Source organism: Dermacentor albipictus, chromosome 4 (assembly GCF_038994185.2).
Source record: "Dermacentor albipictus isolate Rhodes 1998 colony chromosome 4, USDA_Dalb.pri_finalv2, whole genome shotgun sequence".
Taxonomy (NCBI): domain Eukaryota; kingdom Metazoa; phylum Arthropoda; class Arachnida; order Ixodida; family Ixodidae; genus Dermacentor; species Dermacentor albipictus.
Genome location: NC_091824.1, coordinates 105713570 through 105741544, shown reverse-complemented (window position 1 = coordinate 105741544; position 27975 = coordinate 105713570). Strand labels below are relative to the sequence as shown.

Below are 27975 nucleotides of genomic sequence, written 5' to 3'. Positions count from 1 at the left end.
AGATGACGGCTTTCTGGCAGATGTTTTTACACATTGTAAGGCATGTTCAATTCCCTTCACAACTTTTTTTTTCAGATTTCAGCTTGTTAGGATATTTTTCTGCTACCATTCTAGGCAAATTACACATAAAGGTTGGTTCTCTGACAAATGTGAAACCTGTAGCTGCCACGAAAGCGCCTTTTGTTTCAAAACTGCAGGCGATGGTTGTGTTGACCATGAAGGTTGATGTTGACACTGGCATGCAGGGCTCGAATACTTTATAGCATGCAGTAGCTGTAGTTTACTCCCTACACACACCAGCTGTGCAAGACAAGCGCATTCTCAAGCGGAAGTCGACCACTCCCCTTCCGAGCCCACGCCAGGGCACTGTAATGCCGCAATTCCATCGTCCACCGCCGCCATCACCAGCTCGCCCGTCTGCCACCATGCGCCACTACCCAAGGAAGACAGATCTTTGGCATGCCCCCAACTACCGCCCGCTGTGCTATCACTGCGGAGAAACAGGTCACGTCTACCGCCAATGCCCATACCGCAACTTGGGACTGCGAGGATTCACCGTCAATGTGCCATGGCCGCAGCAAGGTGAAGGTCCTCGCGATATCGCTGAATACCTAGCCGCCACTAAAACCTCTTTCTGGGCAAGTTGGTGCATGCTTGATTACGTATATACTTATATACTTGAAGATTATATACTTATACTTATGTACTTGAAGATTATATTATATATACTTATATACTTCAAGACGGATATCCTTATATAAGGTCTCTGTCTCCCGCTAATAAAATTCAGTTGACAGTAACAGCGCCTGTGTCTCATCTTTGTTACTTTGTGGATGCCTATGTTAGCGCTGTAACAATTTTCAAACCTAGCCGCCACTCAGTGGAACCCACGACGACCATCCCGTTTGCTATCATACGGCCGCTACCTGTCCACGGACAACGCCGACAATGCCCAGCCTGGGGCCGGTCTGCAAGCCCATATCCGGAAAACTAAAAGCAGCAACCAATAAAAGTGCGGTTGCTGTTTGTTGAACTAACGAAGATCCTCTGCCACTGCCGAAGACGCCGAAAAGCCTGTTTCGACGACATACCATCGAGACGCTGCTATCCCGACAAAGTCTGGAAACAAAGCATATGCCAATGAAAGACAACCTAACGACGTGACGTTACAGCTTCAGATCAACACAACGCAGCCTTGATGCGACACCAAGACATAGCTGCAACGCAAGACAAAGAGCCACCAACCTTGATGTGCTTCTCGACGGCCACACAGTCACCACCTTAGTGGACACAGGAGCTGACTACTCCGTCATGAGTGGACACATCGCCACCCAGTTGAAGAAAGTTAAGACTGCATGGGAAGGCCCTCAAATTCAGACAGCTGGAGGACACCTAATAACGCCAATTGGAATGTGTATGGCAAGAATTACCGTTCATGACCGGACTTACCCTACCACCTTCGTTATCCTCCAGCAGTGTTTATGAGATGTCATACTCGGCATGGGCTTCCTGAACCAACACGGTGCAATCATAGACCTGAAGTCGAAGTTGATAACGCTGTTGGAAGATCAATCAATACTGCTGGACAGCTCTCGTAGTCACCACACCTTGAGTGTGCTCTCAGATGAAGTGAACATCCAGCTTCACTCTAGCATTGTCATTTCCATCAGCACCCGCAGACGTAGAAGGCGCCATCAAGGGTGATCAACGTCTACTGCTCGATTGTGAAATTTGCGTGGCAAGAGGGATCGTTCAAATGCCTGGAGAAAAAACGAAAGTGATGCTGACCAACTCAGCCAGGAGTTCAAGCACGTCAACAAGGGTACGATGATCACATACATCGAAGAAATTGTGAATACCAGCAATGCGTTTGTCCTCTCGGATTCTGCCGCATCTAATTCGACAACCATAGTTTTCGAACCAGACTTCGACATAAATACAAGCGTCCCCGTGAGTAAGCAACAGCAGCTTAGAAGTCTTCTCTGATGATATAAAGATTGCTTTTCGACGTCATCGAGGATTCGACAAACATCAATTGCTACTGGCAAATAGAAGTCAACGAGAGAGATTGCGAAAAGACCACCTTCATCACACCAGACAGACTCTATGAGTTCAAGGTCATGTCATTCGGACTGTGCTAGATGCCAGCAATGTTCCAGCACGTGATGGACACGGTGTTAGCAGGATTGAAGTGGCAGACCTGTCTTGCTTACGTAGATGACGTTGTCGTCTTCGCGCAAAACTTCGACAATCACCTTAGGCCACTTGTGACAGTACTAGGGGCCATCAACTTATCAGGGCTCACTCTGAAGCCGGAAAAGTGCCGCTTCGTTTACGATGAGTTTCTGTTCCTGGGCTTTGTCATCAGCAAATCTGGAGTCCACCCCGACCAACAGAAGACAGCTGCCATCACAAAGTTCCCGCAGCTCATCAACAAGAAGGCAGTGCGCAAGTTTCTTGCCATGTGCGCCTATTACAGACGCTTTGTCAAGGACTTCTCATGCATCGCTGAGCCGCTGACACATCTAACTATATGTGATGTCGAGTGCAAGTTAGAAACGCTGCAGGCCAACATATTTCAATAACTCAACCGACGCCTGCAGTCGCCACTGGTACTTGCACAATTTGATGAGGACGCCAATACAGAAATCCACACTGACACCAGTAGCCTAGGACTCGGTGCTGTCCTAGTCCAGAGGAAAGACGGACTTGAACGGGTTATTGCTTATGCTAGCTGGTCACTGTCAAAAGTGGAAGACAATTATTCTACGACCGAAAAGGAATGCCTTGCCATCATTTGGGCTACAGCAAAATTCCACCCCTACCTATATGGCAGGCCATTCAAAGTTATCAGCGACCATCATGCGTTGTGTTCGCTAGTGAATTTAGAGGGCCCTTCAAAACCCCTGGCCAGATGGAGCATCAGACTACAAGAACATGACATCACTGTAATCTACAAGCCCGGACGAAAACACTATGATACTGACTGCCTATCACGCGCCCCCGTTGACTCTCCGCCGCAAGACAACGAAGATGATGACGCCTTCCTTGGAATAATAAGCGTGGAAGACTTCGCTGAATACCAACGAGTAGACCCCGAGCTAAAAAGCCTTGTCGAGTATTTGGAAGGGAATACCAATGTCGTCCCTAGGCCATTTAGGCAAGGATTGTCTTCATCTTAACTTCAAAATAATCTACTCATAAAGAACTTCTCACCAGTCCACGCCAACTACCTTCTTGTTCCCTCAGCATTGGGTCCAGAAGTACTGCACGCCCTACATAACGTTCCGACCACTGGGCACCTTGGATTCTGCCAGATGCTATCAAGGATACAGGAAAGATATTACTGGCCACACCTGACTGCCGATTTCTCCCATTATGTCAAGACATGTCGAGACTGCCAGTGATGCAAGACACCAACGACAAGGCCAGCGGGATTACTACAGCCGATCGAGTCTCCTTGCAGACCATTTCAGCAGATTGGGATGGATTTGCTGGGGCGCTTTCCGACGTCGACATCTGAAAATACGTGGATCATCGTGGCCAAAGACTACCTTACCCGCTACGCCAAAATGAAAGCTCTGCATAAAGGTAGTGCGGCCAAAGTAGCCAAATTTTTAATTGAGAGCATCCTGCTGTGGCATGGTGCGCCAGAAGTCCTCATTGCTGACAGAGGAACAGCTTTTACTGCTGAGCTTACTCAAGCCATCCTGCAGTACAGCCAGACAAATCACCAGTGGACCAGTGCCTATCACCCGCAGAAGAACAACCTAAAGGAATGACTGAACAAGGCGCTTCCCGGCATGTTAGCAATGTTCGTCGACGTCAAACACAAGATGTGGGATGTGATGCTTCCATATGTCACCTTTGCTTACAACACGGCAGTGCAAGAAACAACCCAGATCGCGGCGTTCAAGCTGGTTTACGGAAGGACCCCAACAATGACTCTCGACACAATGCTGCCGCACGTCACCAACAAAGAAAATGTTGATGTCACTGCCTACCTCCAGCACACCGAAGAAGCCCAACAGCTTGCACACCTGTGCGTCAAGAACCAGCAGAGGACCGACAGTCGACACTACAATCTTGGACGACGTGACGTCGAGTACCAGCCCAGCGACTGTGTTTGGGTTTGGACCCCGATACGCCAACGAGGATTCAGTGAGAAACTATTGCGACATTATTTCGGACCCTACAAGATCATTCAACACAGTGGCACACTTGATTATGAGGTCGTGCCAGACAGCATTTCGCTATCACAGCGGTGCCGCTCATGACCTGACATAGTCCATGTTGTACCACTTAAAGGGAAGCTGAAACACTTTTCGAAAAAAATGAGTTCTCTGCGGCATTCTACAGTTTTGAGTCCCCTGAACACGAATATCTCGTTCAAAAAGGGCGGAAACAAGCGCAAGCGGCTGTTTTTTCATGAAAACGCGCACCAGCGCCTCAGGGTATCGCGCGAACGCCGCTGTTGCCCGTGATTGGTCGGAGCCGCTGTGACGTCAGTGGCGGCAGTCGCCGGTCGGCGCCGCCGCATGCCGCCGTTTCAGAGCGTAGCACGCTGTTCTGTTCTGGCTGCATAGCTGAGTTGTAAGCATTATGGAACGTTCTCGCTGTCTCGGACAGCTTGTATTTTCGCCGTACATGTTCGAACCGACAGTCGATACGGAAAACGATGGCGGCAACGGCGGCAACGACGATGTTGAGTGTGCCAAAAGCGAGAGCGATGTGTACACCTTCTCGCGCGCTGGAAATCTTAGCTGTTATGTATGCTTTTTTTTTTCATGTAGCTGCACGTTCCAATGGCGGGAGAAAAAATGCGCTAAAGTGTCACTGGGAACTTGCTGCTGGAAGAATGCCGAAGCACTAACTTCTCATTAGATTGTAAACACGGGTACAATTCCGCGATGTCAAGCACCTTGCCGCTGCTTGTCTGAAGTCCCGTGGTTTTCTGAGCGTTGATACACGATCGCTAACATAAGTGCCGCGTTTCAAAGCGCGCACATGCAGTGCTGCGAGGTACAGTCATGGAAGTTGCTTATCATACACATCCAGATCGATATGGTCAGGGGGATTATATGTGCAATATTCAGAATATGGTTTGACGACTTTGCGATTGTGGCTCGATCAAGAATCGGTATGCTAGTGTTGGTATGCATAATCGGTATGCTCCATGCTAGTGTTGACATAGATATTAGGCAGTTTTAGCACCGCCGTGTGGTAAACATAACTGCAACCGTACGTCGAATGTCACTATAGGCAAGCCTATACTCCAATTTATACCTCAGGTGCAACGCTGTGGAAGCTACGCACGAAGTCCGTTTACCAAAATTTATTACTGCGCGCGTTTCCGTCTATGGTTCGCGGCGTGCCAGCGGCATTTGCTCGCACGAGCATGCACGTGAAGCTGCCGCGACGGGCTGCAATTAAAGAATGCCGAAAAGAAAATTGATTTAAAAGAACGTGTTAGCAGCCGTATAAGTACACGGATTGTTTCTATGGGTAAATTCTTTTTTTTCATTCAGAACTGAGCTTATATATGAAAAGTTTTCTCAAAAATCGGGTCAAGAAACACCGAACTTTTTCTAAGTGCGAACGCAGCCACTGCAAGAAGTATCTCAAGCATCCACAGCGTTGCACCTGATGTATGAAACGGAGTATAGCAACGCTAGCAACAACGCGTTTCCGCATTTGTCGTAAGGCTATCCGGCTATCACGGAAATGGTCCGAGCACAGCACAGTTGATTTCGTCGGCACGAACTTATCTCTCCTCACCGCACTGCGCTGCAAGCTCCTTGTGCTTCGGGAACCTGTGAAACACCACATAGTCTCGCCCGCGTGTGTTGCGCAGCCGAATGCTGCACAGAACGAGGGCATGTTGGGCGCCCTTGGCTGTAGGCACTCACGCAGCACAGAAGGAAAGAACAGTTTACGAAAATCGCAAAACAAACGTGAGCGGCGGCGGCGGCAAATCTCTCGTAGCGTCGTTCAGTAAAGCGCAGGACGGAAAGAGGCATGCCAGCACGCCGGTCCGGCAGCTCAGTCCCTGCCAGTGACGTCACTCTCACCGGTTCTCTCCTCTGGTAACCTCCTCACCCGGCGCTCCGGGAAGCGATGGGGGCGTGTCCGCGGGGGTGATTTAGAAAGCGATTTCCGCCCCTTATGTTAACAAAACGAAGAAAAAAATTTCGGAACCGTAAATTATTAGGTCTGTTCTTCCCAATCCCAGCAATTCATGGAAATTGAAAACCGCTTCAGCTTCCCTTTAAGCTGTTCTACCAGTGCTAATGAACTTGGGGCTTTGCATAGCTGAATTCAGGACTTTCTTTTTTTGGACTATGTTACTTTGGACTTTGTTTCTTTGTTAATTTATTCCTTTTTTTTTATTAAGTGTCCTTTTTCATTCTCCTAATTGAAGCATCGGGACAATTCTTTTTGAGAGGGGGGACAGACACGTATGCTTGTTTGTGTTTTTTCGGGTGACTCCTTTTACCCGTCTAACAAATGTTATCGCTCAGCATGGGACGCACTTGCATTTATCGGAAGTTTCTCGAATGTTATCGATGGTTCTATCTGCTGTCTGTTTTCACTCAAGCTTGTGCAATCTGATTGCATTTGCTACGTGAATTGTGTCGAATTTTCTGGCAGACACACAGGCATCAACAATTACTCTGGAACCTTTGATGACCCATGTATAAAAGTAAATGCGCTTAACTGGCAGATCAGATTTTCGGCAATTGCCGACTGTGTTCGTCTATATCATTGTCCTTTCAGTGCAGCCTGCTTTTGAGGGCACAGGTTTATCCAATAAAATTCTAGTTTCGTCAATCACAGTTTTTCTACCTTCTTCACAGTCACAACTACGTGAGAATATGCTAATAAATATAAGCTTCATGAAGCAACATGTTTATAGCAATCATGGTGACGTGTGGATAGCCGAGTGGATTGCTCGCCCAAGTGACATCACGCTATTTAGCATGGAAAGGAGCGGCTGAAAACTCAGGGAAGCGGCACCGCTGCTATTGGTAGCTATACCACATTTTTAAAACATTACATTACGCGCTTTACATGGAGTGCTTAAATCTCTCTCCTTATGATCAGAAGTGTTGTGAAGTGATGTCAGCCGTAATCAGACTGCCTTGCAAGCGCTGAAGGTGCGTGCATTTTTCATTTGATATGTTTTCTCTTGTCCTTCCTTCCCTCTCTCCGTTTCGTATGCATACGCTCCGAGACGGAAGCACTAAACATTCATGTTTCAACCGTCGAACTGCATGCTGTCGTATTCAGTAGACATGCCACATGTATCTTAACGATCCAACAAGGAGGAACCAACCTGCCGACCTAGTGCTCTTGTACACAATCGTCAAAATTGCTCCAGGATCCCTTTAAGTATCTGTCTTTATTAATGTCAATGGTTTCTGCATTACCATGCCATACATATAAACAACCTAAAATGCTCTGGCCACATGCACACTGAACTCTCAGAAAGGGTGGAAAGTTAGCTAATCCTAATTAAATGATCTCAATGATCTTACGACATAGTAATTACACAACTTGGTTCCTAAATTTTCACTCACAACCCAAAAATAGTTCACAAGATCTGCTGAACTTAAACAGTTTGTCCATTAATATCTCATTGTCTTTCGGTGCCGCAGCAGCACTAAACACAACTCCTTACTTAGGGCAGTGAATGCTCGACAATAAACTGGGAGTCTAATATAAAGGTCAAACCAAAGGCGGCTTTAATAATTAATTAAAGCACATGTATCACACAACCTTGGGAATGCGTTACACACACAATCTGACCTAGCCAAAGACATTGTTTTCTAGTAAACGTTTCATGTCATACTTTGGTTACTGATCTTTCAACGTGTGTTGATCCCTTCATTTGACAGAATGTGCGCTCTTGACTAAGGTTTTGTAGCAACCAAATGGGGCTATAAGGTTCAAATGACTGAACAAATATCTTTCTTTTTAATATTCAGCATGGCCAGAAACGTGGTCTAAGAATGATACCTTTTCCCTTCTGCACTAACGCCGTTGAATATTGATTTTTTTTTTCCAAATCATAAAATGTTGCTATAATCTTTGTAGCAACAATGGCTTGAAATGTTTATTATATTTGCCCCTCATCTCATCCACCTAGTACTGTACAACCTAATGGAGTGTTACAATTTGTTTCGGACAGCGGGCTTAATTGTAAGAGTTGGAAATGCCTCCGAGGGAAGCAAGACAGGAATGCCAACAAGCACGGCACACAAACATATATTCCAACAAGAAAAACGTAAATACGAGGACAAAGGGCATTGGGGGCAAGCAAGAAATATATCCAAGTGTGACTACAAAGCATTCTGATCAAGTAACACTTCACAGTTTGGCTGGCGTCCCACAAAGCTGGCATGGCGTGTCGCCCTACGATTTTCCTGAGAAGAAACAGCAGGCGACCTCTCCTGGGCTCTCGTTCGTCAGTGGGTGATAAGTGCGGAAGACTTGTCCTTTAGAGGTCCCCTTATCCATCAGCACTTCACCAGGTCCCTCTGGCAATGGTTGGCCTACCGATTGCTGACATCTGACATAAGCCGCAACGCATCTTTCTTGCTCCATTTTTCAGCTCCGTCTGGCTCTACTAATGTGATCCCTTTTTCTTCAGTAGGCTGCTTGAGCCATGCATAATTTGCAGATTTGCTGAGTACTCTTTTAGAGTGCTCCTTGATTCATGGTTTTCTTTTTGATGCTTATTTTTCCACACCACGATCACACATGCAAGAAAATGTCATCCTGTTGTAAATGGTGCACGCGCCTTGGTGCATGTGCTTGCATGGTTCTGCCACCACTTTGTCGTCCCCTTTGAAGCGTCGTTCGCCACTGCACCACACAGACCTGTACTTGGTTGTTATGATGGATTTGTATGCTCCCTGTGTAGCAAATGCTGGTTTTAGAACACGAATAATTCCCCAGCTTTTATTGGTGCATCTTGTAACATATGCCTTTGTAAAAATGAACATTTTTGTAGTGCCTGTTGATGTGTGCTATAGTGCCACCCTGCTAAGAATTGCGAAGTGAGGGACTACTGCACACAAAAATAAGTTTGGAAAAATTGGCTGTTTTGCCTGAAGGCAGACCATTGAAAGCAATAGCAAGGTTTGGTGTTGCACTCGTGCTCTCACAACACGCAGAGGTGACATGGTATGACACAGCAAGCAAGGCAACTGCTGCTTCCCAGCAAGAACAGCACCCTGGCAGATACCAGGCACATAACAACACAGGCACAACGAATAACACTGGCAGCAGTGTTACAGGTGTCACACCTCAATAGTGCGCGAGATAACACAGACAGAAAATTGTTGAAGTTTGTCTGCGCCCAATCAAAGGATTAGATAGATGTAGCTTGACATTTACCCTCCTCTCAAACCAATGTATGCACTACAGTGCCATGTGCACAGAGCTGCTCAGCAAGAAGGCTAATGTGCATGCGCACAATGCTCACACCAACAATGGAAGCTGGAATGCGGCCCTGGCTCCAGCAGAGCTGAGTGAGCATCATGGTGCATCCACTTGGCTTCATAGCTTTTGCTGCCAAATGCACTGTGTGCCTCAGGAGAAATTCTAACCCTCCATGCATGGGCTGTGCATGTGCCATCAATACCAGAACAGCATGGTGCGTGGTGAAATGAACACACCTTGAGTGTCCGTATAATTACCATCGCATGAACAAAAGTAGATGATGATATACTGTAAAACAATTACACAAGCTAAATCAGAAGACATAAATGCATGAGATTCCCATGAACAAGAAAATTGTTTGATCTCTGTCTTGCTTACTGTAAAGCATGCAGAGCATTCAGATCACCAAAAACTAATACCTCTAATGGCAACGTCAACCTCATCTCTCTTTCCTTTTCAGTTTTAGTAAGTCACTAACACACAACAACAAACCCCAATTTACACAGAATTTCAGAATCAGAATGAAAATTTATCATTAAATGCTTGGTCATATACAGTTATTCAGTATGCAGAAGGAGGTCCCATAGACTGTATCGGGACCTCCTGTGAAAAAACAATTACGATAGTTAACTCAAACCAACAGTAGCACATCAATAAGGTAATACACAAGGAAAAGAAAAAGAGCATAAACAGAACAAAATACAGAATCAATTACAAAGATCAAGGTTTTAGCATATCTCATGGTAGCAAGGCAAATCCCAGCATAACAGAAAATTGTATGGACACGAAAAAAATACAAGTGTTAATTCCTATCTTTATAAGCATACTCTAACCTTTTTATGGTAATTTGCAAATGCCAAGTGCTTACCTTTTTTTTTCTTATTTTTCATGGCCTGTTATATCAAAACAGCCATGGCTTTTTAAATTCTGAGTAATAATTTCACAACAAACGTTAACATAAACCCTTCTGACTACTTCACACTGACTGGCCTGCAGCCCCTTTTTGTTACCTTCATGTATAGTAACTTCTCCTCTCACGACTATAATTGTTCAATGGGAAACAATGACGATAATGACACACCTTTCGAAGCTTACCGGTCGTGAATGCTGGGCTACATGCCGGCCTTATCTTTCTCCAGCGTTCCACATGTGCCATGACCATCATGTTGTTGACTACAGAATCCCCAAAGTCAATTTCCTGTGAAAAGCAGCAAATGAGAACTAGCACAAAGACCTAATGCATCCAACTTTCTGAAGGCCTTGGCTATCAATTCCTGCTTAACATTTTTTAGTTACTGAGACTATTGATACCCAAATTGTAGGAGCATTCAAAAAGTGAAATTTTGTTAGCGAACGTAATACTGACACTATGAAAATTGATCCACGTATCAAATGAAGTACCAAATACTTTATATTTAAGCTTTATTTCCACTAATTATCAAGAAAAAGATAAAATCAAAGCTGCAAGGCTTATTTGTGGCCTAAAATGCATCTACTGCTATTCAAACAAAGATACAACTGAACAGTTTGTAAACAAGGAACTAAAAAAGGGTGACGATTTTTGCATGATGACTTAAAAAGATACAGACGTAGACACGTTCGGCACCCTTAAGTCATTTGCTGTACAAGCCATCATGACAAAGGCAACGGCATGACAGAAAATATTTACATAATGATGATAGTGACAACAGCAATACACTAACAATGACTGCTGTATGATATGACAATGACAACACGATAAGAACAGCCTCATGATGACATGACAACAATGATGGCATGTTGACAACACTTTTGTGACTGAAATTGAAGACATCATATTGCTGTCTTTTGTGAAAAGGTTACCGAGAATGACTGCTGACTAAGAACCAAACTGAAAATAACTCTGCATCACTTAACATTGAATTAGATCATTTGAGCAATCAATTGACTACATTTTAACCTGCCAACCTTGAAATTTTGTATATTTGATCTTAGAGTCTTTTAACTCGCTTCCACATCTTATTATCATATCCCTTTTAACCCCTTCCATGCCATGAACAAGTTGGGCCTGTCCACGCGTTTCTTGTAAAAATGGCCAAGGATGAGCTCAGCTCATCAACGATACTTTTCATTTTCTAGCAATGCCACAGATGAGCTGGTTTCGTCTCAGTACTTTGTCAGGCTTCTGGTAGATGCATTTGTCCATCTACCAGAAGCCTTGTGCTGCCCCATGGACTAAGTACCTTAGTCCATGGGGCAGCACAAGCAAAAGTGACTTTATTCTGGCAGAGGAAAACATGTTGGCAACTGGGGTCCTTAAAAATAATTTGGCTATTTGGTGAGTGTGGCACGGAGGAGGTTAACCTGCCCATGAGAATGCCTTAAAAAGTGTGCAGTTTGAGTGTTATACTACAATGTCACATTACATTAGATTCTCGAAGTTGGCACTTAGTTATGGCTATGCTAACTATCCTAGTTTGCCAATCTGTTCTTCAATTTGTTTAATCTATCTACATGCCAAATATCTCCACATCTCTTTTATCCACCCCATGAGAAAGACTTACACATGTACTTATGCCATTCCATCATGATGCTATGGCAGCTCAAACACAACCTTTTAGGTTATTGCTGCTTCCGCACAGTAAAATATTTTTATTTGTGCCTTGTGTGAGCAGACTTATCGACAATCAACTTTTACTCCCACTAAGCTCCCACCAGGCAGTCTTTGAGAAATAACGCATGTATTCTGCAGCGCATATACAAATATTGAGTATAGGCATTAATGAGAGTGTTATTTAGTGACCAGGCAGGTTTATTTAGCATATTCAATATGTGTTCTAGTTAACATTAACAGTTACTCAAAAAAGCAGCACATCTCTCACCATTCTGTTTGGCAACAAGTTAAAGTCCTTCACGAGTACCTGCTTCACCAGTTCTGGCTCTGCAACTATCAAACTTGGCTTTGCAGCTTCAAAGAACCTAAGCAAAAAACACAGAAATCCATCCACTAACATTTTCATTAGATGAAGCTTCCCATTTGCTTTTAATAAATACAGATGTACACTGCAAAAGCCCCCGAGAACCTCATGTTTCACAAAATGCAAGAAGACTTCCACACATAATGGATTAAATTATTACACTAAGTTTACTGTAAAGCTGTTTAAACGAAAAGAGCAGGTGCAATACTGTCAAGGGTACGCCTAATTTCTTTTAATGCCAATGTGAGCGAGAAAGAAACACTTTAATGGAAGCTTGAGAGCCTCACCTAGAAGCTCACCTAGCATGTTACTACAGATAAAAGTGGTGACACATAAAACGACATACATAAAGTACATCGTACTTGGACAGTATTTATTCAAAAGAACCTTACAGGCCCTATGGCAGGGCATAAAGTAAGGGGGGCATATTAAACAGTAAAATGTACAAAAAGTACAAATTTCCAACAGGAACAGTGCTATAAAAAGATTACCGTGTTACACAATATTGAAGGCACTAGGAATACAAAGCAATATCTGAAGGCACACGAACACTTGTTACTGTTAACAGAGCAAAGGAATACCGTTTATGAAAATGATATACAACATGGCAAAAATGCACAATAACATACACTAGATTGGTCACTCGTGAACGGTATTGAATGGGAAAAGCATGAGTAACTGAGAGCGGAATGTGTCGGGATTAGATATGGAGGCTATGTTATCAGGGAGGTCATTCCAGAGACGGATGGCACGTGGTAGCGGAACGTATAAAGATGCACTCTTTACACTGGTCACAGTATCTGACTTAGGTCAGTGTCCTGTAAGTATTTTCATGGCCCCTTCATAGGACGGGACGCAACATTGGAACCACTCCCGGGTTTAAGTACATATTCTATCTGAAAACAGGATCTGCAGCATGTGTTCAATGAAAACATGAGCATGACACTACTTACAGCTGGTCAGGCCTAGTCTCAAGTGAGCTAAAGCTTTTAGCCTGTTTCAGTTATTTTTTTCCTTAACTAATATCAAGCATTATGTTGAAACGGACTTGCAAATTTAGGGATACAAGTGTCACAATAGGCTATACTGGCCAGTTGCCTGTTCTCAACAATTATTATGTTCAGTGTGGCACCCATCACCGGTAGCATGCTTCCCCTGCAATATGCTACAGCACTTGTAGCTCCAGTTCATTCACGTTTTTCCAGGCAGAATCACTACTCTCAACAAATGCTTACACACCACACACAAGCTGCACCAATGTTGCCTTCAAGAACTTCATTTGTTTCTCTTCTAACACAAGGAAATGAGATGTCAAGACTGCTCACCCAGACAGTCGCCCATACTTTTGGTACCTCTCTTGGTCGGGTAAGTATACAGGCTATAAATAAAACCAAAGCTATGTTAGCATAACTAAGTGCCTAGGTATATAAAATAAGCATGCTGCGATGCAATGAAAGATGATCAGAAAGGAACTTCTTCCTATAGTCTACCTCAGTAGTCCCTTGCAGCACTGTGGAAGCAACACAAATTCTTGGCCAATAGAAAGGTCGAATGCTCCTCGAAATGTACTCATCTGTGCCACGTCGTCTGCTCTGCATCTGCTTGGCATCCTCCATGACACACTCCATGAGTGGTGGATTGACGCAAGAAATGTTTTGATGCCATAACTGTAAGCTGTGTTTGCATGTAGGCGACAGTGGGATCTCGCGTCATGTGCACGCTTTCTCTGCAGTTGCCTTGCATCTTCCATAGCAAGTAGTGAGGGCAAATGCCCTTATAAATGTTCGCGTGCACCACTGCACCTACTCGGCATTTACTTTGCATTTGCTCACTATACCGGCATCATGTGCCATGCTAGAGCGGGGCAGCAAATTAATGACACAGTGAACAATAAGGCCTTTCCAAAGCAAAAGAGTTAAAGTTGCCCTTGGCGACGTGCCTTAGTAGGACGAATTCAAAGCTCTGTATACTGTTGCCTGATGTCTAGTGGTTTGCTAAGTGATGCTCGAGAGAGGCTCTCAAATTGTTAATATAGGGAATGGACTTTACTTGCCTGTCGTAATTCTCTACTGAGCAAGAAGAAGAATTGGCCCGATACTTCCGTGTGCCGACCATGCACCCACAGTACTTCACAGTTTACTTCGAAGTCGGTCGCTTTGCATGTATCCAAAACTAAGTTCCTCTGCTTGTATAGAGGAGGAAAAGGAACCGCAATACTGATACTAGATGCTCTTGCTTGAAAGGAGCAAAGACTTTAACCATAGTAATGTTGTTTAGTTGCCTGCTTATGACCATTTGTATATATTGTCTTTTTTTTGCATGCAAGTGGGTGTGCATCTCTCAAAGGAGAGAAGTTAATGTATCACTACTTGTATTTCTATTCAAAGAGTTTCATGTCGGGATCGGTGGGTAGGGGGGGGGGGGGGGAGGGGAGAAGGATAGGGCGGTCCCGATGGGCACCCCTTGAAGACGTGCCTGGTTATTGATTTCCGTAGTATTATTGCTCAATGATTAAAGAAGCACAGTCTGCACCAGGCATGAGCTGTTGTGAACGATTTGAGGCAGAAAGATGCCATGTGAGCTAAGTGATGGCATTGCAGTGAATAGGAAATAAATGTCTTGCATGTTTCTGTAGCATTACATCTACATGGAATTACTGCATATAATCCAAGAAGCAGCAAAATTTGATATAAGTCTCCCATCTTTAGCATCAAATGAACCTGTAGTTGTGAAAGAAAGCCACACCTCATGTTCGCAGGAGCCAGGATGGACTCAAGACAAGCAATAAATGTGTCTGTCTTAAGACATTAAAGCATGCTTGAATACAAGCTAAATACATAACACATTCAACTGATGGCAGCTGAAAGATTTCTCGGCCAGCAATAGAAACATGCCATTGCAGCATCCTTTGCCCCTAAAAGTTCAGTACTGCCATCTGTCAAAACACATTCCAATCAGTGAAACGATGGAGATAAAAATAAGAGAGCAATAAACCTCTGCTCTGCTTTTCCCCGTTGTATTCAACAGCTAGAAATCAAATGCAACTTGGTTGTCCCCTGTGCTGCTACTCATTGCACAGCTCGATGTAGCAGCATAGCAAACCAAGGAACCACCAAGGAACTGCCAAGGAACCAAGGAACCAAACAGCCCAGGGGTGAATGCCAAAACATCCGAAAGTTCTGCTCTCACATGACCACCTTCTGCATTGTAGTGTCATGACACATAAAGCCACAGGGAAACAAAAACAAATCTGGTTAGTAAAGAAAGCTATTACATTAAGTTATTCAAGAACCTGTGAGGGTTGTCAGTATTTTTTTCTACAGTTTCGAGGAACTTCATTTAATACAAGAAATTGAAAGTTACAAAATGTCATATCAGTGCTTTTTTAATGCTATTTTTACATTTCAGATAAACTATTTTTTCTTCAGCCCTTAAGACTTGTGAACTTTTTTTCAATATTTGTATCTCCTTTGTGATGCATAGTTGTTGGTATCAGAGTATGCTGTACCTTTATGAGAGTGCGGTACAAGGGACGAAGAATAAGTGACAGTGTTTCATATGGCACATTTTGTTTTTTCCAGTGGTTGCTGTGCCTTGCGAGGTAGCTGCAAGAAATGATGAAGGGAGACAGTCCAGCATGCGCACGTTGTCAGAACATCAATCCAACTAAAGTACCTTAAAATTATTTTATTTTATTCTTCACATGTAGCAGCTGTCAAGCAAAAACGTAATTATTGAAGGAGATCCCTATTAGCTTATTGTCTCAGTCTATAAGCTCTCGCTAGCATAAGGTAGCACCATCATACTGCATCTAATTCATGTACTTACATCACACTAAAAAAGAAAGAAAATTGGTCTCATCAATGACTTTTTCCTTTTTCCACCATAGCATCTCTCATAACGCAAGGTGCAGTCTCAGGACCTTACATCCCATAATTTGAAGCTGCAGTGTTTGAATTCTGACTAAACTGGTTAATCTATTTAGATAAGAATCAGAGTTGTGCATTGGTGCCCACCATTCTATTCCCCACTTCATATTAGAGTGTGGACATCCTCATTAATTCAACTCCTTTTAACTGCTCGAAATGGTGAGAGCCAGACCATTCCCACTCCTGGAGTGCCTGAACTGAACCATTCCATTCATGCAATCCCAGTATATGAAACACTTTTTCTATAATTGTTTACTACTTGCACCTTGCATGCCTCTTAACTAAAAGCATATTTTTGAAGTCCTAACTACTTTACAACAATCCCTATGTACAATCTTATCGCACAAAGAACATGCTCATGGCCTCTTTACCTCTGCAGCCCATTGTTACCTGTAGTGTTTCAAATATGTATTGCTCTAATGTGAAGCTTTCTTTGCGAATCCTCCCAGAGATTCCCGATAGGGGTTGGTTGTTGTTACCTTGTTGAAAAGCTCATACTTACAAAAAAGAAAACTCAATTAGGTTCCGCGATGATGGGATCACGATTGAGGTTTGACCCACAGCAGAATGATGCTCTAACCATTAGGCCACATCGCAGATACACTTCAATGGTGCCACCACCAACTACCTCTTTGAGAGGATCACCACCTGCCACAATGCATAGAACAAGTGCACAAGTGCACAAGAGCACTTGAGCGTATGTCAGTTTCCTTTACAGCAAAGACGCAGGAACAAAATATGTAAATTTATAGCATTTGATTAACTGCATCATGAAAGCATCGCTTTTCATAGACTTCAATAGGTGCATTGGACTTGCATAATTTTTTTTAAAGAAGCCTTTTGTGAAATTTGGTTTCTGCAAGAATATCCCTGCCTATGTGCTGTGAAAGGGATCATCAGTCCTCAAATCAAGCATTGTGCTTACACTTGGAAGGTAGAGCACATACCTAGTTAATACAGCACCCATACATAAAAAGCTATTTTGCAAACACATATACAACGTGCATACTCAAGATAATTGCATGTGCCATAACACTAGACAAAAATATACATAAGACATTATTGCAGAAACTTAAGTGTCTTGCTTATCATACAGCGTCAACAAACATATGTTAGCTGCACGGGTTACAGGTCATTGATATATGATGTGATTGCAAGATACATTCTCTTCTTGCAATCAAGATAACTCGAAAAGATGTCAATTTATGATGACAGCCTGAATTGCGGTCCCTTCTCTGAAACACCTCCCTCCTTACAATAAAAAAGAAAGAAAAGAAACACGCAGAGCAATGGCTCACTCTCTAGGCATGTTAATTTAAAAAATTGCCTTTAATAATCGAGGCCTTCATAAGTGAACTTATGCCTTGTCATGTTTATACAGTTTTTCTTCAATCTAGGATTAAGCCAGAGCTGACACTAATTTTTGACATCATGATACAGCTGCCAGCTTGTGACTGCTGAAGTTAGCTTCACTTTAGCTGCACATATGTTGACTGTTTCGCAAACACATTGCACGTGGTGACCCAAGCAAGGTTTGCATTCTAAATAAGATCCACCATTAACAAAAATCCATAATTCATTCGAGATTCAATCACATAAGGCAAAGTAGAAAATAGTTTTACACTGCCAGATAAGTATGCCAGATAAGCATCAGGGCAACACGTGCAAATTGTGTCAGGAAGGGCCAGCAACACTCAAACACGTGTGGGAGTGCAGTGTAATTATAGGAAGGATGGCAGTTACTTCGGAGACCCTTTCATTGAGGTGGGCCGTTGCTCTGCGCAGCTCAGACCTCGGCATCTAGACACGGGCAGTCCGGCAAGCCCGTCAAACGGCATTGAGGCAAGACCTTGACATTCCCTCATGGAAACCTATGCCCGGGTAGCATTAAACCTTGCCGGAAGTTCATTAAAGTTGTACCCATGCATTCACTGTATGTGTCATGCATTCAGCTAAATTATTTTGCGAGCTTCAGGTCTAGAATAAGCGAAAGATATTGATGTGTTTGGCAAGGTCATCTTTCTTTATTTCATATCTACTGGCATATTAACGAGCACCATATGTTCAAGGACATGTCTGTAATCCTTCTGGACACTCGACAGTGTGCAAAAAGACATTGCGCACATTCTGAATCACTGTGGACTCGTGCAGGGTACGACATTTAGTGACATAATTTTTCGCCTCCATCCTTTTGTCATGGGTGAAGTGTGCTCTTGCTAAAGTGAATCATATGTTTTCACAACTAGAAGTTGCGATCTTTAAAGACACTTCATTCTTGTAACATGTAAAGGTTAATGCCTTCAGAGCTGTTGAATGCGCAGAATATAGTGTTGTTTGTAATCACTGTGGCACAGGTAGTCATTGGTAAGTAGATACTGAAAGAACTGGTAGAAGAAATACAATACATTCGCCATGTCTAGTTTAGTTGAAATGGCAAGTTTGCTAATTTGGTTGCCTCGCTCAAAACTAACATCTAGTACTAGCGCTCCAGGACTATGTGCCCTTACCATTCCAACTCCACTACGGAATCTCACGCTCCCATTCCATCTGTCCAACTGATGTCATCATTCCACTCCTATTCCATCCCGCTTGCCTAAAAATTTTGAATTATCCCGGAATCAAATCAACTCCACAGTTGCCACGCTGCAATTCTGATATAAATAACTATAAGTGAATGAAGTACAATAGCAAGACATCAAGCGGCGAATTGGAATTGGTTTTTGAGCCAACCAATTCACAGTGGCAGAGTGGATAAATTCTCACACATACGTGAACCTTAGCAGTGCTTAAAATGAGCCCCCCCCCCCTCCCCCCCTCCCAATTTCTCCTTCCATTCTTTAAGGAGGGGCTCGGCCTACCCTTGATAGATCAACTGTAGCACTGCTGCCCCCTTTCGCCAAACACTGGACATGATTTTATTACCAGTGGTGCCTTGTGTGAGGCAATCCTAGCTCTCAAATTTTTCACTTAATGATTTAATTGCAATTAATCGTGGGACGTGGAAAACAGGAAAGCAGGCATTGTCGTACTACTGCATGCATTTCCCAGAGGCAGCGCACAGTGCACATGACAATCACCGCCTTTGTTTGACCAAGATTCTTGGCATAGCACATTGTTTCATGAGCTACCCGAGCGTGAAGTTACCTGTTCGTCAATTAGTGAAGGTTCACCTTTGTTTCTTTTGGTTACCAGTTAAGTTTCATTCATTTAGTTGTGCATTACGAGTGCTGAGATATACCAAATGTCTGAAACCATAAAATGTATTGTTGTAGTGCCTGAGATTGTCAATGAAGCAAAACAACTAAGTTCTGTTTTGCAATTAGACATATTTACTTTGTGTTCACATATCTTAAACCCTTTACCTCCAGAGTTATTTTTGAAAGAATGTTTCCAATATATATATATATATATATTAGAAGGCAATCATATGAAAGATAACTTTACAAACATCTTGGCAGGTGGCCCTGCCTTCATCAGAGTAATCACACTGATGAAGACAGAACCACCATATATATATATATATATATATATATATATGCACATCAGTGAAGCCTTCAATCGCCGGATCTGGCAGTGAAACAGGTCATACAATAGCAGCCCATTGGAAAAAATACTAAGGTTTTACTGATGCTTCGGCTGGGGACCAGCCTTCACTCTAACCTAGGCCAGTCCCCGGCCAAAACCCCAGTAACATCCTAGTATTTTTCATACGTGCTTCTATTATTCTTATATATATATATATATATATATATATATATATATATATATATATATATATATGAGCGTGTGGACATGTTATAGTGGTTGCCGCCCTATGAAGACCCCCCCTTCTCTGAAGGGAGACTTTCAGCCGTGCACATTTGCAAAAGCCAAGCTGCACCGGATGAGGTTTGACTGCATCACAGTCAAGATCGCTCTGTAGAGTGCTGCAGAGTGCTCTCTGGCATGAGCTTGTGGTCTCAATATGGTAACCCAAACAGATAGAAAATCTTATGTGCATCTTTACTTTTCTATACTACATTTCTTACTGCGGTGCTTTTGTAGAGCACCAAAGCAAAACACACACACACACACACACACACACACACACACACACACACAAAGAAATATTAAGAAATAAGCACTTTCATCCCGTTGGTGCGCACTATATTTAAATGACAATGAGTAGAACAGTCAAATTTAACAAAGCACAAAAGGCTATAGGCAAGCTGTATCAAATAGAAACATTGTACCAAAAATACAAAACAATTCTTGAGAAGTTGTCATACTGGCTGTAATTACAGTAAAGGCCAATAACCCCTAGAGGGTACCTATAAGTTTTATTCTTTAAACTACCTTTAACTGGAGGTTTGCAGAAAGGGGTGTTTCGACAGGCATGCGTGCATAAGTTGTGCGCCGTGACGTACGCCCAGCACACACACATAATCAACAGATGCACGTTTGTCAGCGCTGCTGCTGCAGCTAAAGGTGGTTGCGTCGGTGCTTGTGCTGCTGCTGTTACCTTTCTCCGACACTACAGATACGCTCTTTTTGGTTCGTCCGGGCAATAAATAAAATTCTGCCACTTAGCTCATTCGATACTCTATTCTAGTTGTCAGTCGTCCAACGGTGCTGCCGGTATAAGTGCGCATACGTCTCATAGCGCGACTTCCCTTTTACTTCTTTCTTATATTCCTTTTTTCGGCTCCCGACAAGGCACACACGGATGTACATGCAAGAACAGCAAGTCTACACTCACAAATAGACACTTGCGCAGATCATCGCAGCAAGTACAATCCAATCGGCTACGCTGAAGAAGAGCACCATCGTTACAATACTTGATGGTTTAAAATGCTGTCAGCGGGAGGTCCGAAAATGATTACAGAACCTACGACCGCCGTCAGACTGCCAAACGAAAGCTTATTTGGGACCGCTTATGGGCCGCATGATTACCGCTTCGAATAAAGGCTCACTACTGAATGTACGCGGATATGTAAACAAAGTGGCAGCTGCGATGTGGACGAGCAGCTAGCGCCAAACCACAGGCCAAATGGCCAAGCTCTGCGGCGTTATTTGTTATAAGATATCGCATGGCCTCTGAGATTAAGACGCGACTATATTTTATTACAAAGTTACGGCACAGAACACCATTACGAGACATTTATGCAATCACAGTGATACAAAAGTGGGCATATTCTACAAAATTGTGGTCTATTATCCGATTGCGCATGTTAATTCATATCGGAAGCTGACGCTGACATGCACTACGCCGCCACACTGAGTGCAGATATCTCTTCCAAACATAGTCTTTTCCATCTTCCATGCTTTATAGAGATTCCAACGCCATAATTTGACGGAAATGAGATCGGGGATACAGGACACCTGCGATGGAATGGATCGAAATAAAGCTAGAGCGAAATAAAGCGGCACAGGCGGCACAGGCGCTCTTTTTCCAGCCAGTTTCGGTTTGAAGGAGCCTAACTCCCACATTAAATCCGCTATTAAAAATTTCATCGTTGGGATAGGTAGTGTCGAGGACGGGCCCCAAAGTACACGACCCAAAGTACTCATTTGCTGTAGCCACCTATTGTTCATAATTAGAAAGTTAATTACCACAACTTCGCTAATTAAGTACGTAATTGCGGAAATTGCTCTATATCTATTCAAAAAATAGGGGCCGCCAATCCGTACAGACGAATGCTAAAGATAACGTTACCGTGATTTATATTTCACTGATTTTAAAAATTTGGTGCAGATAAAAAGAAAAACCCTGTATGGTGTACTGGTTGCGGCACAGAACTTCACCGAGAAAAAACGGGCAACCTTTTATTGTTTTCCAATTCTGTCATTTGGCTGCACCGAAGGGTTAATGTCATTAGAGGAGTATTTATAGCACTAGGAATATGTACAATTACAGCTGATGTGGCTCTAAACAGGTGCGTTTCGTGCAGCCTGCCAGTAATTTACCATAAAGCAATGCAAAGAAAAGACACAACAATCGTGAAAATGCCCTGTTCTGCGGCTTTCCTCTGGTCTCATCATTTGAATTCTCACTGCAGAGTTTGTCCCTGTTCTAATGGCATTGCTTAAATTGTTTTCAGGTGAATTGGTCATACCATGCGTTCCTCATGTATAAGATATCTGAAGGCTTAAGGGAGTGTGGCCTTTCACCATGGCACTTCTAAGGGCTACGCCAAGGCACATTTCAATTATCAGGAACTAGAAAACTAAAGTATACTGTGAACGTTGTGGTTGTAGTTGTGTTCGGCAGTTTCACACTTCTTTTTGTTCGTTTGGTATGCTTGCTTTAATTCCTGCTGTAGTGCCTTCGGGATTTTGCGACTCATACCATTTCTTTACGAGACATACACCAATGGGAGCGCACCATGGCCCGACATGTATGCAAACACAGCACACGTAAAATTTCTTCGTCGAAGTACAACAAATCAACTAAGTACATCTATTAAGATATGGATACTCACACCAGTGGTCACTGCAATAACAATGTACAAATTTATATTACTGTGCCATCGCGCATGCTAACGTTGTAGTGTCATTGCGTTATTTTTTTTCACGTTTATCTGCAATTAATTATCCCCATGCGGACAACACCAATAGATATAGGCAGATTTGTTAAATTCCAAAGAAATCCAATGGATGTATTAGTGATTTTCTTGCAGTGGCATCACTACAGAGCAGAGCATCGCCGACTGGTAAGAATCTTCATTTTTCCGCGATTAATTTTCTAACTGATGTGGAACAAGTGAGCGAGATGCAAGCACAGCAGTTGGCGTGCGATAGAATGTCAGACTTGCTGCCAACTGCATTTTATAAGAAACCAATACCAGCACTCGCAACCAAAAGCGCACACTTTCACAGTGGTTCAGAAAATCGCACCCTTCGAATCATCTATCGCCAGAAGCAATGGTGCACGCTCGGCGACAGCACTGCAGATAAGCAACTATATTGCATAAAATTTATAGAGATTTATTGCATTACTTATTGATGTAAGTAAACATATGAAAGTACATCTTTCTGGTGGTTGTACTTTTGGACTTCATTCTGTAAACTAAATATAAGTACACACGTGTACCTTTATGCTATAGCATAAAACACGCATGTATTCTCATAGGCAGTGTAACGGATATGTGATACGTATTCTATAATTTTATGTGCAGCATAAAAATGCGCATGGTCATGTAACACTTAGTGTTACAGCTACGTAATGTATTCTATAGATTTATTCTGTAGCATACGATACACCTACGTGCTTATAGTTAGTGCAACTATATTCCACATGCATTCTCTAACTTCTTGCTGTAGCATAAAATTACGCATGTGGACTTTTAGTTAGTGTTAGAGCTATATGTCATAATCAATAACTTTATGCTATAGTATTAAATATATGCGTTGGTCTTTAGTGTGGTGCAGCTTTATGTTATATTTTATAGCTTTCTGCTACATCATAACTATATGCATGTGTGCTTATAGTTATTGTTATAGAAGCACGTCCAAAAGAAGGAATGTCATGGGGACCTCCTATCATACTTGGATTGACATAATACGTTATAGGCATAAATTTAAATTTTGAAGCACAGTAAAGCGCTGTCTTGCTTTGCTGCACTCGATCCAGCCATGACACAGAAATACGCACACAGCTGGGAGATATACACACCACTGAACTTTCTTCATTAAACTTTCCTCTTTGGTTAAAATATGGGCCAGCGATCCAATGCCTTTAGTTGTTAATATATAGAAAACGAAACTACGTGAGCTTTTATGCTTTAAAGTCCAGAATACTGCATGCCTTAGACGTGCGGTAGTATGTATGTGCTAGATCTGATAAAAACGCAGTATGAATTCTTGCAGACAGGTTAAAATTAGCAAAAACGAAAAACAACAACGGATAAAGAACAACGTGGTTATTTCGTCACACGAAGCAAGACGCACTTGCAGCAGAAAAATTTGTACTATGTGTCTCAAGGTGAAAATTATGTTTTCAAGACCCTTCTACTGTTATTGGCATCAAGAACGTATTTACGCACGAGGAAAGTGAAAACATGATTAAACCTTCATGTGATAACTTTTTGACAATGCTCCTTTTGAAAACAGTTTTGAGTATCGTACTCCACGTAAGTCCTTCTGAAATTACTTATTATAGTTTAGTTGTCTTGTGCGTTTCAGCTTAAGTATAACTCATTCAGAATATTTTACTAAGACTGTGAAGCTCTTCGGAATAAAATTAATGTTAAATATTGTTTTTTGTCTTCTCAGGCACGCCTCAAATGTCCGTACCAGGTATGTATTCTTCACTAATGTGCTCTGTTTTAGTTGTACATCCGGGAAACAAATAGCTGTCGTTAGTGTCATTCTGCATTGCAATATTAGGCCTGTCGTTCTCGTTTTTTAGAAAGTTCGTGCACATTGAATCTACTTCATCAGCTCCTTAATATCAGTTCTTTTTCCTTCTTCAGACTCACAACTGATGTCCGTATGAGTGAGAACGCTTCACTTTGTGTGAATCATTTTGTGCAAATTGATGTGACTGTCCTTGCCATAACGTAAACGTAAAGTTGTTGCATGTTGTTGAACTCACAGAGAGAGCTGTGTTTTCGTGTTAACCAATAAAAAAAAGAAGCTTGCGCTTACCGCGTTTTCTCTGTTCCCGCTCAAATTTATAAGCGATATCGCAAATTTTTTAACAACACCGTTCAATAACGAATTTTACACTACTGTGTGCCTTGTTCGACCGAAAAACGGAGAAAATCACTGTTGTATGCACACAGCATGCCATTCGTGAAGCAAACTTCTGCAGAGACATGAATACATTGTTTAGCGCAAAACAACAGACACAAGAAAGACGACAGGACAAGGCTAAACAAAGTATTCATGGATTCGCACCAACTAGCGCGTCAACGCATTGTTCTGCAGAGACCACAACAGTTTTCGCCTCCTGTCGCCAATGTAAAGGCTGTACAACGAAACCAAGCGCATCATTTCATGACGCGGGCAAAAAAAAAAAATGCAGTCTAAAAATTTTTCTGAAAACAAATTGGTAGCATAAAATACTTTAAGGCTGGAATGAAAACAGATGCCATTGTATTCCTTCCAGAAGGTTCCGATATTGCGCGTATAGCTTATTATCAGCCAATCAAGATTTCGTTTTGTATTTCATATTTTTCTAGCTTCGCCTTAAATATCCGGAAATAGGTACGCCTCTTCTTGTATTACGCGTTCTCGAAAGCAGCTACTATAGGCACCTTGCATCGTGCAGAGGGCGCTACGACGCTCTCATTTATCTCCCTGGTGTCGCCGACAGAGGCCGTCAGGGATGCGAATTAAATGAGATGGAAATCAAAGAACGACAACGGGACCCACGGCTTCATCGTTCGCTATAGTGTTATGCACTGAGCTTTGCCAAGGTGAAGCTTGGAAATTATCGCGTTTCTAATCTCGATCGCAAGCATGCTGAGTCGTGCGGAGCATGCACGCTTAGACATTTTCAGATATCGGATATTCTTGCCTTGTGAGAAGCGATCAACGTTGTCACGGCGAATGCGAATGCGGAAGTAAGGATCTCCTCACATGTGACGGAGAACCCGATGCAGTCATCTTAGCGTACAGCAGGAACATCCGTTCAATTTTCGTAGCTTCGTTGTTTCTGGGAGTAGCGAAAGTTCACCTAATAACTGAGGACACCACGATATTGTTGCGGGAAGAAAGCAGGCCCACGAGTGTAAAATAACTTATATTTACAAATGATGGATATGGCGTTCAGGCAACCGCCAGACTTCGTCTTTCTCTAGTCCAATTCAACGTCTTCCTTCACTTCACCGTAACATCACCCTCCCGGTGGGGGAGCTCCGTCCCGGTGCAAGTTAAACAGCCTCACTTATTGGGGGGACATAGGGCTTGAGCCTGGTGACGTGAACAACATCACTGGTTAAGTTGGGAGGCACGGAAGGCTGACCGAGTGGGGCGATCTCGTAGGTCACGTCGGACAGTTGGCGTAAGATCTGGTACGGACCAGAAAAACGGGACAGTAATTTTTCCGACAAGCCGACACGACGTGAAGGCGTCCACAGAGAAGGACAAGGGAACCAGGTGAAAAATGGTGGTCTCGGTGCCGAAGGTCGTAGCGTCGCTTTTGAGAAGCTTGCGAGACTGTGAGGCGATGACGGGCGACATCTCGGGCCTGGGCGGCTAAGTCAATAGCATCGCGAGCGTAAGCAGTGCTGGGTGACTGTACTGCGGAAGGTAGCAACGTGTCAAAAGGCAAGGTGGGGTCGCGGCCGTACAAAAGGAAAAATGGTGAAAATCCGGCAGTGTCGTGACGGGACGAGTTGTATGCGAAAGTGACGTATGGTAAAGCGACGTCCCAGTCGCGGTGATCGTTGGAAACGTACATGGCGAGCATTTCAGTGAGTGTGCGGTTGAGTCGCTCGGTGAGGCCGTTCGTTTGAGGGTGGTACGCGGTAGCAATCCGATGTTCTGTAGAACAGGAGCGGAGCAGATCATCAACGACCTTCGATAGAAAGTAGCGGCCGCGATCCGTCAGCAACTGGCGAGGGGCGCCGTGGTGCAGGATGACGTCTTTTAGTAAGAAGTCGGCGACATCTGTAGCGCAGCTGGTTGGCAGGGCTCGTGCGATGGCATATCTAGTGGCATAATCGGTTGCTACAGCAATCCATTTGTTTCCTTTGATGGAAATTGGAAACGGACCAAGGAGGTCGAGGCCCACACGGAAGAAGGGCTCTGTAGGTATATCAATGGGTTGAAGCAAACCAGCGGGAGGCATAGCAGGCGTCTTCCGGCGCTGACACAGGTCGCAAGAAGCGACATAACGGCGCACAGAGCGATAAATGCCAGGCCAGAAGAAGCGGCGCCGCAGGTGGTCGTAAGTACGAGTGACGCCCAGATGTCCAGCAGTAGGAGCGTCATGAAGTTGCTGGAGCACGGTGAGTCGAAGGTGCTTGGGGACGACTAGGAGGAGCTCCGGGCCGTCAGGACGAACGCTACGACGGTATAAAGTTCCATCGCGCAAGGTGAACATCCGAAGGGACGGGTGATTGGGCGAGGAGCTTAGGCGTTCCATAAGTGTTCGAAGAACAGGATCCTTGCGCTGCTCGTCGCCAATGTGGAGGAAGCCGGAGAGGGACAGAATACTGATGTCCGAGTCTGCATCGGTATCGTCCGGTTGATCCACGGGATTGCGGGACAGGCAGTCAGCGTCTTTATGCAGGCGTCCTGACTTATATATAATAGAAAATGGATATTCTTGTAGGCGCAATGCCCAACGTGCAAGTCGTCCAGTTGGGTCCTTCAAAGAGGAGAGCCAGCAGAGGGCGTGATGGTCGGTGACAACGCAGAAGCTCCGACCGAAAAGGTACGGGCGAAATTTCGCGACCGCCCATACGAGCGCGAGACATTCTCTCTCAGTAATGGAGTAATTTCGCTCGGGCGTGGAAAGGCGGCGGCTAGCGTAAGCGATGACACGGTCTTGGCCCTGTTGACGCTGAGCGAGGACAGCGCCGATGCCATGACCACTCGCGTCAGTTCGTACTTCAGTGGGCGCAGAAGGGTCAAAGTGGGAGAGAATCGGGGAAGTGGTAAGCCGCTCAATCAGGGTAGAGAAGGCTTTCTCCTGTAGCGGTCCCCAAGAG

At 43.7% G+C, this 27975-nt stretch overlaps 1 protein-coding gene across 5 annotated transcripts in view; it reads right to left on the bottom strand.

The window, feature by feature from the left end:
* The window catches only part of LOC139059227 (cytochrome P450 3A8-like), a 42843-nt gene extending 21535 nt beyond the window's left edge, over nt 1-21308 (bottom strand). The window contains exons 1-5 of one of the 5 annotated variants that reach the window (XM_070537356.1): nt 21072-21308; nt 15913-16009; nt 13730-13782; nt 12309-12405; nt 10529-10645 (exon numbers count right to left, since the gene is read on the bottom strand). In XM_070537356.1, coding sequence (XP_070393457.1) covers nt 10529-10645; nt 12309-12405; nt 13730-13782; nt 15913-16009; nt 21072-21139 — 432 coding nt within the window. In that variant the 5' untranslated portion in view covers nt 21140-21308. The remainder of the gene's footprint in view (nt 1-10528; nt 10646-12308; nt 12406-13729; nt 13783-15912; nt 16010-21071) is intronic. The other 4 variants (XM_070537355.1, XM_070537359.1, XM_070537358.1 and 1 more) reach the window with 4 other exon arrangements.
* Between the last annotated feature and the right edge of the window lie 6667 nt (nt 21309-27975).